The sequence below is a fragment of the Salmo salar genome, chromosome ssa09 (genome assembly GCF_905237065.1).
Source record: "Salmo salar chromosome ssa09, Ssal_v3.1, whole genome shotgun sequence".
Classification (NCBI taxonomy): Eukaryota; Metazoa; Chordata; class Actinopteri; order Salmoniformes; family Salmonidae; genus Salmo; species Salmo salar.
In genome coordinates this window covers 152,984,433-153,001,949 of record NC_059450.1, presented here as the reverse complement: position 1 = coordinate 153,001,949, position 17,517 = coordinate 152,984,433, and the positions used below count along the sequence as shown (strand labels likewise).

General features: G+C 47.3%; 1 protein-coding gene across 2 annotated transcripts in view; it reads left to right on the top strand.

Moving 5' to 3' along the window:
- The window catches only part of LOC106613305 (neprilysin), an 80,735-nt gene that overhangs the window by 54,127 nt on the left and 9,091 nt on the right, over window positions 1-17,517 (top strand). For both annotated transcript variants that reach the window (XM_045724839.1, XM_045724838.1), the window contains exons 8-11: window positions 1,956-2,024; window positions 3,760-3,894; window positions 5,492-5,593; window positions 15,340-15,476. In XM_045724839.1, the coding sequence (XP_045580795.1) occupies window positions 1,956-2,024; window positions 3,760-3,894; window positions 5,492-5,593; window positions 15,340-15,476 (443 nt within the window). The remainder of the gene's footprint in view (window positions 1-1,955; window positions 2,025-3,759; window positions 3,895-5,491; window positions 5,594-15,339; window positions 15,477-17,517) is intronic.

Below are 17,517 nucleotides of genomic sequence, written 5' to 3'. Positions count from 1 at the left end.
GGTTAGAGGAGGCAGGTAGCCTAGTGGTTAGAGGAGGCAGGTAGCCTAGTGGTTAGAGGAGGCAGGTAGCCTAGTGGTTAGAGGAGGCAGGTAGCCTAGTGGTTAGAGGAGGCAGGTAGCCTAGTGGTTAGAGGAGGCAGGTAGCCTAGTGGTTAGAGGAGGCAGGTAGCCTAGTGGTTAGAGGAGGCAGGTAGCCTAGTGGTTAGAGGAGGCAGGTAGCCTAGTGGTTAGAGGGAGGCAGGTAGCCTAGTGGTTAGGGGGAGGCAGGTAGCCTAGTGGTTAGAGGAGGCAGGTAGCCTAGTGGTTAGAGGAGGCAGGTAGCCTAGTGGTTAGAGGAGGCAGGTAGCCTAGTGGTTAGAGGAGGCAGGTAGCCTAGTGGTTAGAGGAAGCAGGTAGCCTAGTGGTTAGAGGAGGCAGGTAGCCTAGTGGTTAGAGGAGGCAGGTAGCCTAGTGGTTAGAGGAGGCAGGTAGCCTAGTGGTTAGAGGGGCGGCAGGTAGCCTAGTGGTTAGAGGGGCGGCAGGTAGCCTAGTGGTTAGAGGAGGCAGGTAGCCTAGTGGTTAGAGGAGGCAGGTAGCCTAGTGGTTAGAGGAGGCAGGTAGCCTAGTGGTTAGAGGTGGCAGGTAGCCTAGTGGTTAGAGGGGCGGCAGGTAGCCTAGTGGTTAGAGGAGGCAGGTAGCCTAGTGGTTAGAGGTGGCAGGTAGCCTAGTGGTTAGAGGAGGCAGGTAGCCTAGTGGTTAGAGGAGGCAGGTAGCCTAGTGGTTAGAGGTGGCAGGTAGCCTAGTGGTTAGAGGAGGCAGGTAGCCTAGTGGTTAGAGGAGGCAGGTAGCCTAGTGGTTAGAGGAGGCAGGTAGCCTAGTGGTTAGAGGAGGCAGGTAGCCTAGTGGTTAGAGGAGGCAGGTATGTGAAAATACTTCACCTTGCAGCAGGACAATAACCTACAACACAAAGCCAAATCTACACAGGAGTTGCTTAGAAGAAGACAGAGAATGTTCCTGAATGGCCAAGTTTACATTTTTAACTTAAATCTGCTTGACAATCTATGGCAAGACTTGAAAATGGAGGACAAGCCATGATCCCCAACACCTTGACAGAGCTTGAAGAATGTTGCAAAGAATAATTGGACAAATATTGCACAAAGCTCTTATGAGACTTACCCAAGAAGACTCACAACTGTAATACCTGACGATGGTGTTTCTAGCATGTGAATACTTAAGGTATATTAGTGTTTTATTTTCCATTCATCTTTTTTTATTTTTTATTAATTTTTCTTCCACTTTGATCTTCCAGGTTATTTTGTGTAGATCATTCACAACAACATCAACAAAAAACATTTGAACCCATTTTAACCCCACTTTGTAACACAATAACATTTTAAGAAATCCAAGGGTCGTATATACATTGTGTACACCATCACATGATAGACACTGAACACACCTGTACACCATCACATGATAGACACTGAACACACCTGTACCCCATCACATGATAGACACATGAACACACCTGTACCCCATCACGTGATAGACACATGAACACACCTGTACACCATCACGTGATAGACACTGAACACACCTGTACCCCGTCAAGTGATAGACACTGAACACACCTGTACCCCATCACATGATAGACACATGAACACACCTGTACCCCATCACGTGATAGACACTGAACACACCTGTACCCCGTCAAGTGATAGACACTGAACACACCTGTACCCCATCACATGATAGACACATGAACACACCTGTACCCCATCACTTGTACCCCTTAACCCTCTCTCTTAGTTAGGAATTTAGTGTACCTATTTGCTCAGTAAACTACCCAAATCTAACCGAGGCATTGTTAAGTATTCACACACTAATCTCTCTGAACTTTATGTTCCAGTGAGTGCTTTGTCTTTCCCCTGCTGTTGAATGAATGGCTGCTTGTGTCCTGATTCTCTCTCCCCTGCCAGTTTGACCAGCAAACCAGCCTTGGTCTCTTATCCAGAGAGCACTATACATGCACCGGGCCCTATGCAGAGGTAAGACTGTACCTGCTACACACATGCACACACACATATCAATGATATCCAGTTCTCTGTCTGGGTCTGTGGAGGAAATGAGTTCTCTGTCTGGTCCTGTGTGGCTCAGCGGGTAGAGCATGGTGTTTGCAACGCCAGGGTTGTGGGTTTGATTCCTACGGGGGACCAGTATGGAGAAAATAAATGTATGAAATGTATGCATTCACTGCTGTAAGTCGCTCTGGATAAGAGTGTCTGCTAAATGACTAAAATGTAAATGTCTGGATCTGTGGAGGAAATTAGTTCTCTGGCCAGTTATGTCTGGGTTTCAAGGAAATTAGTTCTCTGGCCGGGTATGTCCAGGTTTCAAGGAAATTAGTTCTCTGGCCGGGTATGTCCAGGTTTCAAGGAAATTAGTTCTCTGTCTGGGTTTCAAGGAAATTAGTTCTCTGGCCAGGTATGTCTGAGTTTCAAGGAAATTATTTCTCTGGCCAGGTATGTCAGAGTCTGGGTTTCAACTCTCTATTGTTCTGATCACTGGTTCATCCACCCAGAACACACAATGATCCGTGACTGCAAGCCCTCAGCATCAGTCTGGGATAGGATCACCACCCTCTCTAGGTAATTATGCTGACGCTGGGTCCAATCCTCCAGCATGGTTTAATGAACATCCAGAACTAGATGTGAAGAACTCTAAAGCTGATGAGATTTGAACCTGAATATTTTACTGTAGTTTTTAATGATTGAACTAATCATTAGCATTGACATGCTCTAATGGGTTTGAAACCTCCTGTGTTAGTGTGGTTTAACACAGACCTCCAAATAAGCCTGTTTGCCTGAGGTCTCTGTTATGGAGAAACTATAAACCACATTATGATCCATTTCCCCCCTAAACACCAGTCTGATGTTTGACCCACGGATAACCTGTGTTCCAACTTATGTAACTGTCAATGTGACTAGCTGGAGTGTGTGTGTGTGTGTGTGTGTGTGTGTGTGTGTGTGTGTGTGTGTGTGTGTGTGTGTGTGTGTGTGTGTGTGTGTGTGTGTGTGTGTGTGTGTGTGTGTGTGTGTGTGTGTGTGTGTGTGTGTGTGTGTGTGTGTGTGTGTATGAGATACCATCTGGAGCAATGTGATCATTAAACTAATGAAGTGAGATGACCGATTTGGTCGCAGCCCAACTCAAACCAGATGTGAGTGTTTGTGGTGGATATTCTCTTGTATGGTTTCACTTTACTGACTACCACCACTGATTGATATTCTGAAAGGATTCTGTACTTGCAAAACTTGGCGCGGCGGGGATAGGAGTGTGTGTGTGTGTGTGTGTGTGTGTGGTGCTTTGAGGTTCATTGATTAGACAGATTCTATTTTCATAGTGTTCTCTTCCTGTCTCTTAATACCAAACAGAAGATGATGAAGCCTAATATATATTTACAGTGATGTGAATACAGTATCTCTCATTCTATTTCCAGTGATGTGAATACAGTATCTCTCATTCTATTTACAGTGATGTGAATACAGTATCTCTCATTCTTCCTCGTCTACCCAACTACTTATGACTGCTTTTTTTCTGTTGATACTACAATACATGTTTTTAATCTGTCTGTCTGTCTGTCTGTCTGTCTGTCTGTCTGTCTGTCTGTCTGTCTGTCTGTCTGTCTGTCTGTCTGTCTGTCTGTCTGTCTGTCTGTCTGTCTGTCTGTCTGTCTGTCTGTCTGTCTGTCTGTCTGTCTGTCTGTCTGTCTGTCTGTCTTCCCAGCCATGTAGAGCGTATGAACAGTTCATGATAGACGTGGTCAGGCTGATCCGTACCGACCGCAGCCTAGTGGTCAACGAGACACAAATCAGAGAGGAGGTCACCAGGGTCATTGAGCTGGAGAGGGAGATCGCCAATGTAAGTTCAACACTACTGCTCTAGGAAAACCTGCTTTACTTACCATCTGCTTTAGTTTTGTAACTTCAGCCCTAACCACCTCTCCACCACTGTGTTTATGAAGCCAGACTTCAGCCCTAACCACCTCTCCACCACTGTGTTTATGAAGCCAGACTTCAGCCCCTAACCACCTCTCCATCACTGTGTTTATGAAGCCAGACTTCTGCCGTTACCACCTCTCCATCACTGTGTTTATGAAGCCAGACTTCAGCCCCTAACCACCTCTCCATCACTGTGTTTATGAAGCCAGACTTCAGCCCCTAACCACCTCTCCATCACTGTGTTTATGAAGCCAGACTTCAGCCCCTAACCACCTCTCTATAACTGTGTTTATGAAGCCAGACTTCAGCCCCTAACCACCTCTCTATAACTGTGTTTATGAAGCCAGACTTCAGCCCCTAACCACCTCTCTATTACTAGCTGTGTTTATAAAGCCAGACTTACCAGCCTCTCTTAACCAGGCCTCTGGTTCTTACCAGTTGTTGCTGTTAACCAGCCTCTCGTTCTTACCAGTTGTGTTAACCAGGCGGCTCTGGTTCTTACCAGTTGTGTTAACCAGGCGGCTCTGGTTCTTACCAGTTGTTGTGTTAACCAGGCGGCTCTGGTTCTTACCAGTTGTGTTAACCAGGCGGCTCTGGTTCTTACCAGTTGTGTTAACCAGGGGGCTCTGGTTCTTACCAGTTGTTGTGTTAACCAGGGGGCGCTGGTTCTTACCAGTTGTGTTAACCAGGGGACGCTGGTTCTTACCAGTTGTTGTGTTAACCAGGGGACGCTGGTTCTTACCAGTTGTTGTGTTAACCAGGGGACGCTGGTTCTTACCAGTTGTTGTGTTAACCAGGGGACGATGGTTCTTACCAGTTGTTGTGTTAACCAGGCGCTGAGCCCATGGGCTCTTTCTAAACAAACTTGTAACAGATCCCTGTGTTTCCCATAGCTCAGTGCTACGCTGCTGCCTTTTCAGGGCAGTCATGCTGCTCTGGTACTGAGATTTACAGGGTAGCGACCCCTGGGCCTCCAAACATGCTGCTCTGGTACTGAGATTTACAGGGTAGCGACCCCTGGGCCTCCAAACATGCTGCTCTGGTACTGACATTTACAGGGTAGGGACCCCTGGGCCTCCAAACATGCTGCTCTGGTACTGAGATTTACAGGGTAGCGACCCCTGGGCCTCCAAACATGCTGCTCTGGTACTGAGATTTACAGGGTAGGGACCACTGGGCCTCCAAACATGCTGTGTGTGTGTGTGTGTGTGTGTGTGTGTGTGTGTGTGTGTGTGTGTGTGTGTGTGTGTGTGTGTGTGTGTGTGTGTGTGTGTGTGTGTGTGTGTGTGTGTGTGTGTGTGTGTGTGTGTGTGTGTTTATTGAAAGACAGACATTTATGATGGTACCAGCAGTGCCTGTTATTGACAATTGCACTCTGTGACAGCCAGAGGACAGATCGTCAAGCCAAACCTATATAATGCTTTATTTGATTGGTGTTTGAGCTGAATTTGCAAATTGTGCTCTCTCTCCTCTGCTCTCGCTCTCTCTCTCACCCTCTTTCACTCTCTCTCCCCCAGGCAACTGATACTCCAGAGGACCGTAACAACCCAGTTCTCCTCTACAACAAAATGGAGTTGGCTGTTCTCAATGCTAACTTCAGCCTGGAGGTCGACACACAAGTAAGAGACTCAATGTGTGTTGTCTGCTCTGTTAAGTATATCTGATAAACCGCTCCTCTCAGGTGATGATAAACCCCCCCTCTCAGATGATGATAAACCCCTCCTCAAAGGTGATGATGATAAACCCCTCCTCTCAGGTGATGATGATAAACCCCTCCTCTCAGGTGATGATGATAAACCCCTCCTCTCAGATGGTGATGTTAAACCCCTCCTCTCAGGTGATGATGACAAACCCCTCCTCTCAGGTGATGATGACAAACCCCTCCTCTCAGGTGATGATGACAAACCGCTCCTCTCAGGTGATGATGATAAACCCCTCCTCTCAGATGATGATAAACCCCTCCTCTCAGATGATGATAAACCCCTCCTCTCAGATGATGATAAACCCCTCCTCTCAGATGATGATAAACCCCTCCTCTCAGGTGATGATAAACCCCTCCTCTCAGGTGATGATGTAAACCCCTCCTCTCAGGTGATGATGAAAAACCCCTCCTCTCAGGTGATGATGATAAACCCCTCCTCTCAGGTGATGATAAACCCCTCCTCTCAGGTGATGATGACAAACCCCTCCTCTCAGGTGATGATGACAAACCCCTCCTCTCAGGTGATGATAAAACCCCTCCTCTCAGGTGATGATGATAAACCCCTCCTCTCAGGTGATGACAACCCCCTGATGATAAACCCCTCCTCTCAGGTGATGATGATAAACCCCTCCTCTCAGGTGATGATGATAAACCCCTCCTCTCAGATGGTGATGTTAAACCCCTCCTCTCAGGTGATGATGACAAACCCCTCCTCTCAGGTGATGATGACAAACCCCTCCTCTCAGGTGATGATGACAAACCGCTCCTCTCAGGTGATGATGATAAACCCCTCCTCTCAGATGATGATAAACCCCTCCTCTCAGATGATGATAAACCCCTCCTCTCAGATGATGATAAACCCCTCCTCTCAGATGATGATAAACCCCTCCTCTCAGGTGATGATAAACCCCTCCTCTCAGATGATGATGATAAACCCCTCCTCTCAGGTGATGATAAATCCCTCCTCTCAGGTGATGATGATAAACCCCTCCTCTCAGGTGATGATAAACCCCTCCTCTCAGGTGATGATGAAAAACCCCTCCTCTCAGGTGATGATGACAAACCCCTCCTCTCAGGTGATGATAAACCCCTCCTCTCAGGTGATGATGACAAACCACTCCTCTCAGGTGATGATGACAAACCCCTCCTCTCAGGTGATGATAAACCCCTCCTCTCAGGTGATGATGATAAACCCCTCCTCTCAGGTGATGATGATAAACCCCTCCTCTCAGGTGATGATAAACCCCTCCTCTCAGGTTATGATGACAAACCCCTCCTCTCAGGTGATGATGATAAACCCCTCCTCTCAGGTGATGATAAACCCCTCCTCTCAGGTGATGATGATAAACCCCTCCTCTTAGGTGATGATGATAAACCCCTCCTCTCAGGTGATGATGATAAACCCCTCCTCTCAGATGATGATGATAAACCCCTCCTCTCAGGTGATGACAAACTCCTCGTCTCAGGTGATGATAAACCCCTCCTCTCAGGTGGTGATGATAAACCAATCCTCTCAGGTGATGATGATAAACCCCTCCTCTCAGGTGATGATGGTAAACCCCTCCTCTCAGATGATGATGATAAACCCCTCTTCTCAGTTGATGATGATAAACCCCTCCTCTCAGATGATGATGATAAACCCCTCCTCTCAGGTGATGATAAATCCCTCCTCTCAGGTGATGATGATAAACCCCTCCTCTCAGATGATGATGATAAACCCCTCCTCTCAGGTGATGATGATAAACCCCTCCTCTCAGATGGTGATGTTAAACCCCTCCTCTCAGGTGATGATGACAAACCCCTCCTCTCAGGTGATGATGACAAACCCCTCCTCTCAGGTGATGATGACAAACCGCTCCTCTCAGGTGATGATGACAAACCCCTCCTCTCAGGTGATGATGACAAACCCCTCCTCTCAGATGATGATAAACCCCTCCTCTCATATGATGACAAACCCCTCCTCTCAGGTGATGATGACAAACCCCTCCTCTCAGGTGATGATGACAAACCCCTCGTCTCAGGTGATGATGACAAACCCCTCCTCTCAGGTGATGATGACAAACCCCTCCTCTCAGGTGATGATGACAAACCGCTCCTCTCAGGTGATGATGATAAACCCCTCCTCTCAGATGATGATAAACCCCTCCTCTCAGATGATGATAAACCCCTCCTCTCAGATGATGATAAACCCCTCCTCTCAGATGATGATAAACCCCTCCTCTCAGGTGATGATAAACCCCTCCTCTCAGGTGATGATGATAAACCCCTCCTCTCAGGTGAGCATGATAAACCCCTCCTCTCAGGTGATGATAAACCCCTCCTCTCAGGTGATGATGACAAACCCCTCCTCTCAGGTGTTGATGATAAACCCCTCCTAACAGGTGATGATAAACCCCTCCTCTCAGGTGATGATGATAAACCCCTCCTCTCAGATGTTGATGTTAAACCCCTCCTCTCAGGTGATGATGACAAACCCCTCCTCTCAGGTGATGATGACAAACCCCTCCTCTCAGGTGATGATGACAAACCGCTCCTCTCAGGTGATGATGATAAACCCCTCCTCTCAGATGATGATAAACCCCTCCTCTCAGATGATGATAAACCCCTCCTTTCAGATGATGATAAACCCCTCCTCTCAGGTGATGATAAACCCCTCTTCTCAGGTGATGATGACGAACCCCTCCTCTCAGGTGATGATGACAAACCCCTCCTCTCAGGTGATGATAAACCCCTCCTCTCAGGTGATGATGACAAACCCCTCCTCTCAGGTGATGATAAACCCCTCCTCTCAGGTGATGATGACAAACCCATCGTCTCAGGTGATGATGACAAACCCCTCCTCTCAGGTGATGATGATAAACCCCTCCTCTCAGGTGATGATGATAAACCCCTCCTCTCAGGTGATGATGACAAACCCCTCCTCTCAGGTGATGATGATAAACCCCTCCTCTCAGGTGATGATAAACCCCTCCTCTCAGGTGATGATAAACCCCTCCTCTCAGGTGATGATGATAAACCCCTCCTCTTAGGTGATGATGATAAACCCCTCCTCTCAGGTGATCATGATAAACCCCTCCTCTCAGATGATGATGAACCCCTCCTCTCAGGTGATGACAAACCCCTCCTCTCAGGTGATGATGATAAACCCCTCATCTCAGATGATGATAAACCCCTCCTCTCAGGTGATGATAAACCCCTCCTCTCAGGTGATGATGATAAACCCCTCCTCTCAGGTGATGATGATGATAAACCCCTCCTCTCAGGTGATGATGATAAACCCTTCCTCTCAGGTGATGACAAACCCCTCCTCTCAGGTGATGATAAACCCCTCCTCTCAGGTGATGATGATAAACCCCTCCTCTCAGGTGATGATGGTAAACCCCTCCTCTCAGGTGATGATGATAAACCCCTCCTCTCAGGTGATGATGATGATAAAACCCTCCTCTCAGATGATGATGATAAACCACTCCTCTCACGTGATGATGATAAACCCCTCCTCTCAGATGATGATGATAAACCCCTCCTCTCAGGTGATGATAAACCCCTCCTCTCAGATGATGATGATAAACCCCTCCTCTCAGGTGATGATGACAAACCCCTCTTCTCAGGTGATGATGATAAATCCCTCCTCTCAGGTGATGATAAACCCTTCCTCTCAGATGATGATGATAAACCCCTCCTCTCAGGTGATGATGATAAACCCCTCCTCTCAGGTGATGATAAACCCCTCCTCTCAGGTGATGATGACAAACCCCTGCTCACAGGTGATGATGATAAACCCCTCCTCTCAGGTGATGATGATAAACCCCTCCTCTCAGGTGGTGATGATAAACCCCTCCTCTCAGGTGATGATGACAAACCCCTCATCTTAGATGATGACAAACCCCTCCTCTCAGATGATGATAAACCCCTCCTCTCAGGTGATGATAAACCCCTCCTCTCAGGTGATGATAAACCCCTCCTCTCAGGTGGTGATGATAAACCCCTCCTCTCAGGTGATGATGATAAACCCCTCCTCTCAGGTGATGATGATAAACCCCTCCTCTCAGGTGATGATGATAAACCCCTCCTCTCAGGTGATGATGACAAACTTCTCCTCTTAGATGATGACAAACCCCTCCTCTCAGGTGATGATAAACCCCTCCTCTCAGGTGATGATGATAAACCACTCCTCTCAGGTGATGATGATAAACCCCTCCTCTCAGGTGATGATGATGAACCCCTCCTCTCAGGTGATGATGATAAACCCTTCCTCTCAGGTGATGACAAACCCCTCCTCTCAGGTGATGATAAAACCCCTCCTCTCAGGTGGTGATGATAAACCAATCCTCTCAGGTGATGATGATAAACCCCTCCTCTCATATGATGATGATAAACCCCTCCTCTCAGTTGATGATGATAAAACCCTCCTCTCAGATGATGATGATAAACCCCTCCTCTCACGTGATGATGATAAACCCCTCCTCTCAGATGATGATGATAAACCCCTCCTCTCAGGTGATGATAAACCCCTCCTCTCAGATGATGATGATAAACCCCTCCTCTCAGGTGATGATGACAAACCCCTCCTCTAAGACGATGATGATAAACCCCTCCTCTCAGGTGATGATGACAAACCCCTCCTCTAAGATGATGATGATAAACCCCTCTTCTCAGGTGATGATGATAAATCCCTCCTCTCAGGTGATGATAAACCCTTCCTCTCAGATGATGATGATAAACCCCTCCTCTCAGGTGATGATAAATCCCTCCTCTCAGGTGATGATGATAAACCCCTCCTCTCAGGTGATGATGATAAACCCCTCCTCTCAGGTGATGATAAACCCCTCCTCTCAGGTGATGATGACAAACCCCTCCTCTAAGACGATGATGATAAACCCCTCCTCTCAGGTGATGATGACAAACCCCTCCTCTAAGATGATGATGATAAACCCCTCTTCTCAGGTGATGATGATAAACCCCTCCTCTCAGATGATGATGATAAAACCCTCCTCTCAGGTGATGATGACAAACCCCTCCTCTCAGATGATGATGATAAACCCCTCCTCTCAGGTGATGATAAACCCCTCCTCTCAGGTGATGATGATAAACCCCTCCTCTCAGGTGATGATGATAAACCCCTCCTCTCAGGTGATGATAAACCCCTCCTCTCAGGTGATGATGACAAACCCCTCCTCTCAGGTGATGATGATAAACCCCTCCTCTCAGGTGATGATGATAAACCCCTCCTCTCAGGTGATGATGATAAACCCCTCCTCTCAGGTGATGATGATAAACCCCTCCTCTCAGGTGATGATAAACCCCTCCTCTCAGGTGATGATGACAAACCCCTGCTCACAGGTGATGATGATAAACCCCTCCTCTCAGGTGATGATGATAAACCCCTCCTCTCAGGTGGTGATGATAAACCCCTCCTCTCAGGATGATGACAAACCCCTCCTCTCAGATGATGACAAACCCCTCCTCTCAGATGATGATAAACCCCTCCTCTCAGGTGATGATAAACCCCCTCCTCTCAGGTGATGATAAACCCCTCCTCTCAGGTGGTGATGATAAACCCCTCCTCTCAGGTGATGATAAACCCCTCCTCTCAGGTGATGATAAACCCCTCCTCTCAGGTGATGATGATGAACCCCTCCTCTCAGGTGATGATGATAAACCCCTCCTCTCAGGTGATGATGATAAACCCCTCCTCTCAGGTGATGATGATAAACCCCTCCTCTCAGGTGATGATGACAAACTTCTCCTCTCAGGTGATGACTAACCCCTCCTCTCAGATGATGATAAACCCCTCCTCTCAGGTGATGATGATAAACCACTCCTCTCAGGTGATGATGATAAACCCCTCCTCTCAGGTGATGATGATAAACCCCTCCTCTCAGGTGTGATGATAAACCCCTCCTCTCAGGTGGTGATGATAAACCCCTCCTCTCAGGTGATGATGATAAACCCCTCCTCTCAGGTGATGATCAAACCCCTCCTCTCAGGTGATGATGATAAACCCCTCCTCTCAGGTGGTGATGATAAACCCCTCCTCTCAGGTGATGATGACAAACCCCTCCTCTCAGATGATGACAAACCCCTCCTCTCAGGTGATGATAAACCCCTCCTCTCAGGTGATGATGAAAACCCCTCCTCTCAAGTGGTGATGATAAACCCCTCCTCTCAGGTGATAATGATATACCCCTCCTCTCAGGTGGTGATGATAAACCCCTCCTCTCAGATGATGATGACAAACCCCTCCTCTTACGATGATGACAAACCCCTCCTCTAAGATGATGATAAACCCCTCCTCTCAGGTGATGATAAACCCCTCCTCTCAGGTGATGATGACAAACCCCTCTTCTCAGGTGATGATGATAAATCCCTCCTCTCAGGTGATGATAAACCCTTCCTCTCAGATGATGATGATAAACCCCTCCTCTCAGGTGATGATGATAAACCCCTCCTCTCAGGTGATGATAAACCCCTCCTCTCAGGTGATGATGACAAACCCCTGCTCACAGGTGATGATGATAAACCCCTCCTCTCAGGTGATGATGATAAACCCCTCCTCTCAGGTGGTGATGATAAACCCCTCCTCTCAGGTGATGATGACAAACCCCTCCTCTTAGATGATGACAAACCCCTCCTCTCAGATGATGATAAACCCCTCCTCTCAGGTGATGATAAACCCCTCCTCTCAGGTGATGATAAACCCCTCCTCTCAGGTGTGATGATAAACCCCTCCTCTCAGTTGATGATGATAAACCCCTCCTCTCAGATGATGATGATAAACCCCTCCTCTCAGGTGATGATGATAAACCCCTCCTCTCAGGTGATGATGACAAACGTCTCCTCTTAGATGATGACTAACCCGTCCTCTCAGATGATGATAAACCCCTCCTCTCAGGTGATGATGATAAACCAATCCTCTCAGGTGATGATGATAAACCCCTCCTCTCAGGTGATGATTATGAACCCCTCCTCTCAGGTGATGATGATAAACCCTTCCTCTCAGGTGATGACAAACCCCTCCTCTCAGGTGATGATAAACCCCTCCTCTCAGGTGGTGATGATAAACCAATCCTCTCAGGTGATGATGATAAACCCCTCCTCTCATATGATGATGATAAACCCCTCCTCTCAGTTGATGATGATAAAACCCTCCTCTCAGATGATGATGATAAACCCCTCCTCTCACGTGATGATGATAAACCCCTCCTCTCAGATGATGATGATAAACCCCTCCTCTCAGGTGATGATAAACCCCTCCTCTCAGATGATGATGATAAACCCCTCCTCTCAGGTGATGATGACAAACCCCTCCTCTAAGACGATGATGATAAACCCCTCCTCTCAGGTGATGATGACAAACCCCTCCTCTAAGATGATGATGATAAACCCCTTCCTCTCAGATGATGATGATAAACCCCTCCTCTCAGGTGATGATAAACCCCTCCTCTAAGGTGATGATGATAAACCCCTCCTCTCAGGTGATGATGACAAACCCCTCCTCTCAGTGTGATGATAAACCCCTCCTCTCAGGTGATGATGACAAACCCCTCCTCTAAGACGATGATGATAAACCCCTCCTCTCAGGTGATGATGACAAACCCCTCCTCTAAGATGATGATGATAAACCCCTCTTCTCAGGTGATGATGATAAACCCCTCCTGTCAGATGATGATGATAAAACCCTCTTCTCAGGTGATGATGACAAACCCCTCCTCTCAGATGATGATGATAAACCCCTCCTCTCAGGTGATGATAAATCCCTCCTCTCAGGTGATGATGATAAACCCCTCCTCTCAGGTGATGATGATAAACCCCTCCTCTCAGGTGATGATAAACCCCTCCTCTCAGGTGATGATGATAAACCCCTCCTCTCAGGTGATGATGATAAACCCCTCCTCTCAGGTGATGATGATAAACCCCTCCTCTCAGGTGATGATGATAAACCACTCCTCTCAGGTGATGATGATAAACCCCTCCTCTCAGGTGATGATAAACCCCTCCTCTCAGGTGATGATGACAAACCCCTGCTCACAGGTGATGATGATAAACCCCTCCTCTCAGGTGATGATGATAAACCCCTCCTCTCAGGTGGTGATGATAAACCCCTCCTCTCAGATGATGACAAACCCCTCCTCTTAGATGATGACAAACCCCTCCTCTCAGATGATGATAAACCCCTCCTCTCAGGTGATGATAAACCCCTCCTCTCAGGTGATGATAAACCCCTCCTCTCAGGTGGTGATGATAAACCCCTCCTCTCAGGTGATGATAAACCCCTCCTCTCAGGTGATGATAAACCCCTCCTCTCAGGTGGTGATGATGAACCCCTCCTCTCAGGTGATGATGATAAACCCCTCCTCTCAGGTGATGATGATAAACCCCTCCTCTCAGGTGATGATGATAAACCCCTCCTCTCAGGTGATGATGACAAACTTCTCCTCTTAGATGATGACTAACCCGTCCTCTCAGATGATGATAAACCCCTCCTCTCAGGTGATGATGATAAACCAATCCTCTCAGGTGATGATGATAAACCCCTCCTCTCAGGTGATGATGATAAACCCCTCCTCTCAGGTGGTGATGATAAACCCCTCCTCTCAGGTGGTGATGATAAACCCCTCCTATCAGGTGATGATGATAAACCCCTCCTCTCAGGTGATGATGACAAACCCCTCCTCTCAGGTGATGATGATAAACCCCTCCTCTCAGGTGGTGATGATAAACCCCTCCTCTCAGGTGATGATGACAAACCCCGCCTCTTAGATGATGACAAACCCCTCCTCTCAGATGATGATAAACCCCTCCTCTCAGGTGATGATAAACCCCTCCTCTCAAGTGGTGATGATAAACCCCTCCTCTCAGGTGATAATGATATACCCCTCCTCTCAGGTGGTGATGATAAACCCCTCCTCTCAGGTGATGATGACAAACCCCTCCTCTTAGATGATGACAAACCCCTCCTCTCAGATGATGATAAACCCCTCCTCTCAGGTGATGATAAACCCCTCCTCTCAGGTGATGATAAACCCCTCCTCTCAAGTGGTGATGATAATCCCCTCCTCTCAGGTGATGATGATATACCCCTCCTCTCAGGTGGTGATGATAAACCCCTCCTCTCAGGTGATGATGATAAACCCCTCCTCTCAGGTGATGATAAACCCCTAATCTCTCAGATGATGATGATAAACCCCTCCTCTCAGATGATGATAAACCCCTCCTCTCAGGTGATGATGATAAACCCCTCCTCTCAGGTGATGATGATAATCCCCTCCTCTCAGGTGATGATGATAAACCCCTCCTCTCAGGTGATGATGATAAACCCCTCCTCTCATGTGTTGATTTTAAACCCCTCCTCTTAGATTATGTTGATAAACCCCTCCTCTCAGGTGATGATGATAAACCCCTCTCCTCAGATGTGTTTTGAACTCGTATGAGACAGATAGCTGGTTTGAAGCTCAGAGCGCAGCAGATGTTTAATGCAAGTAACCATTGGAGCAGGCAGGTAGATGGGTCCAGGAGCAGGCAGAAGGTCACAGTAGGTTCAAAAATAGCAACAGTTCAGGCAGGGAATGGGCAACAAGCATCGTGATTGAGGCAGGATAAAACTATCATACACGGGATGCGATAAACCCCTCCTCTCATGTGATGATGAACCCCTCCTCTCAGGTGTTTGACTGGAGTTACTTCACCAGGAAGATCATGGGGACTGTCGGCATCACTGTGCCTGACACAGAGAGTGTCATCAACTACGCACCTAACTACTACAGACGACTCAACCCTATCCTAGCCAAGAACACTAAGAGGTGAGAACATTGACTAAACCCTATCCTAGCCAAGTACACTGAGAACATTGACTAATCCGTATTCTAGCCAAGTACACTGAGAACATTGACTCAACCCTATCCTAGCCAAGTACACTGAGAACATTGACTCCACCCTATCCTAGCCTTGTACACGGAGAACATTGACTCAACCCTATCCTAGCCAAGTACACTGAGAACATTGACTCATCCCTATCCTAGCCAAGTACACTGAGAACATTGACTCAACCCTATCCTAGCCTTGTACATTGAGAACATTGACTCAACCCTATCCTAGCCTTGTACACTGAGAACATTGACTCCACCCTATCCTATCCTTGTACACGGAGAACATTGACTCAACCCTATCCTAGCTTTGTACATGGAGAACAATGACTCAACCCTATCCTAGCCTTGTACACTGAGAACATTGACTCAACCTTATAAAGCCATGTACACAGAGAACATTGACTCAACCCTATCCTAGCCATGTACACTGAGAACATTGACTCAACCTTATAAAGCCATGTACACTGAGAACATTGACTCAACCCTATCCTAGCCATGTACACGGAGAACATTGACTCAACCCTATCCTAGCCATGTACATGGAGAACATTGACTCAACCCTATCCTAACCAAGTACACGGAGGACACTGACTCTACCCTATCCTAGCTTTGTACATGGAGAACATTGACACAACCCTATCCTAGCCTTGTACATGGAGAACATTGACTCAACCCTATCATAGCCAAGTACACGGAGAACATTGACTCAACCCTATCCTAGCCATGTACACGGATAATATTGACTCAACCCTATCCTAGCTAAGTACACGGAGAACATTGACTCAACCCTATCCTAGCCATGTACACGGAGAATATTGACTCAATCTACCCTAGCCAAGTACACGGAGAATATTGACTCAACCCTATCCTAGCCAAGTACACGGAGAACATTGACTCAACCCTATCCTAGCCAAGTACACGGAGGACACTGACTCAACCCTATCCTAGCCATGTACATGGAGAACATTGACTCAACCCTATCCTAGCCTTGTACATGGAGAACATTGACTCAACCCTATCGTAGCCAAGTCCACGGAGAACATTGACTCAACCCTATCCTAGCCATGTACACGGAGAATATTGACTCAACCCTATCCTAGCTAAGTACACGGAGAACATTGACTCAACCCTATTCTTGCCATGTACACGGAGAATATTGACTCAACCCTATCCTAGCGAAGTACCTGGAGAACATTGACTCAACCCTATCCTAGCCAAGTACACGGAGAACATTGACTCAACCCTATCCTAGCTTTGTACATGGAGAACAATGACTCAACCCTATCCTAGCCTTGTACACTGAGAACATTGACTCAACCTTATAAAGCCATGTACACAGAGAACATTGACTCAACCCTATCCTAGCCATGTACACGGAGAATATTGACTCAACCCTATCCTAGCCATGTACGCGGAGAACATTGACTCAACCCTATCCTAGCCATGTACATGGAGAACATTGACTCAACCCTATCCTAGCCATGTACATGGAGAACATTGACTCAACCCTATCCTAGCTAAGTACACGGAGAACATTGACTCAACCCTATCCTAGCCATGTACACGGAGAATATTGACTCAACCCTATCCTAGCCTTGTACACTGAGAACATTGACTCAACCTTATAAAGCCATGTACACAGAGAACATTGACTCAACCCTATCCTAGCCATGTACACTGAGAACATTGACTCAACCTTATAAAGCCATGTACACTGAGAACATTGACTCAACCCTATCCTAGCCATGTACACGGAGAACATTGACTCAACCCTATCCTAGCCATGTACATGGAGAACATTGACTCAACCCTATCCTAACCAAGTACACGGAGGACACTGACTCTACCCTATCCTAGCTTTGTACATGGAGAACATTGACACAACCCTATCCTAGCCTTGTACATGGAGAACATTGACTCAACCCTATCATAGCCAAGTACACGGAGAACATTGACTCAACCCTATCCTAGCCAT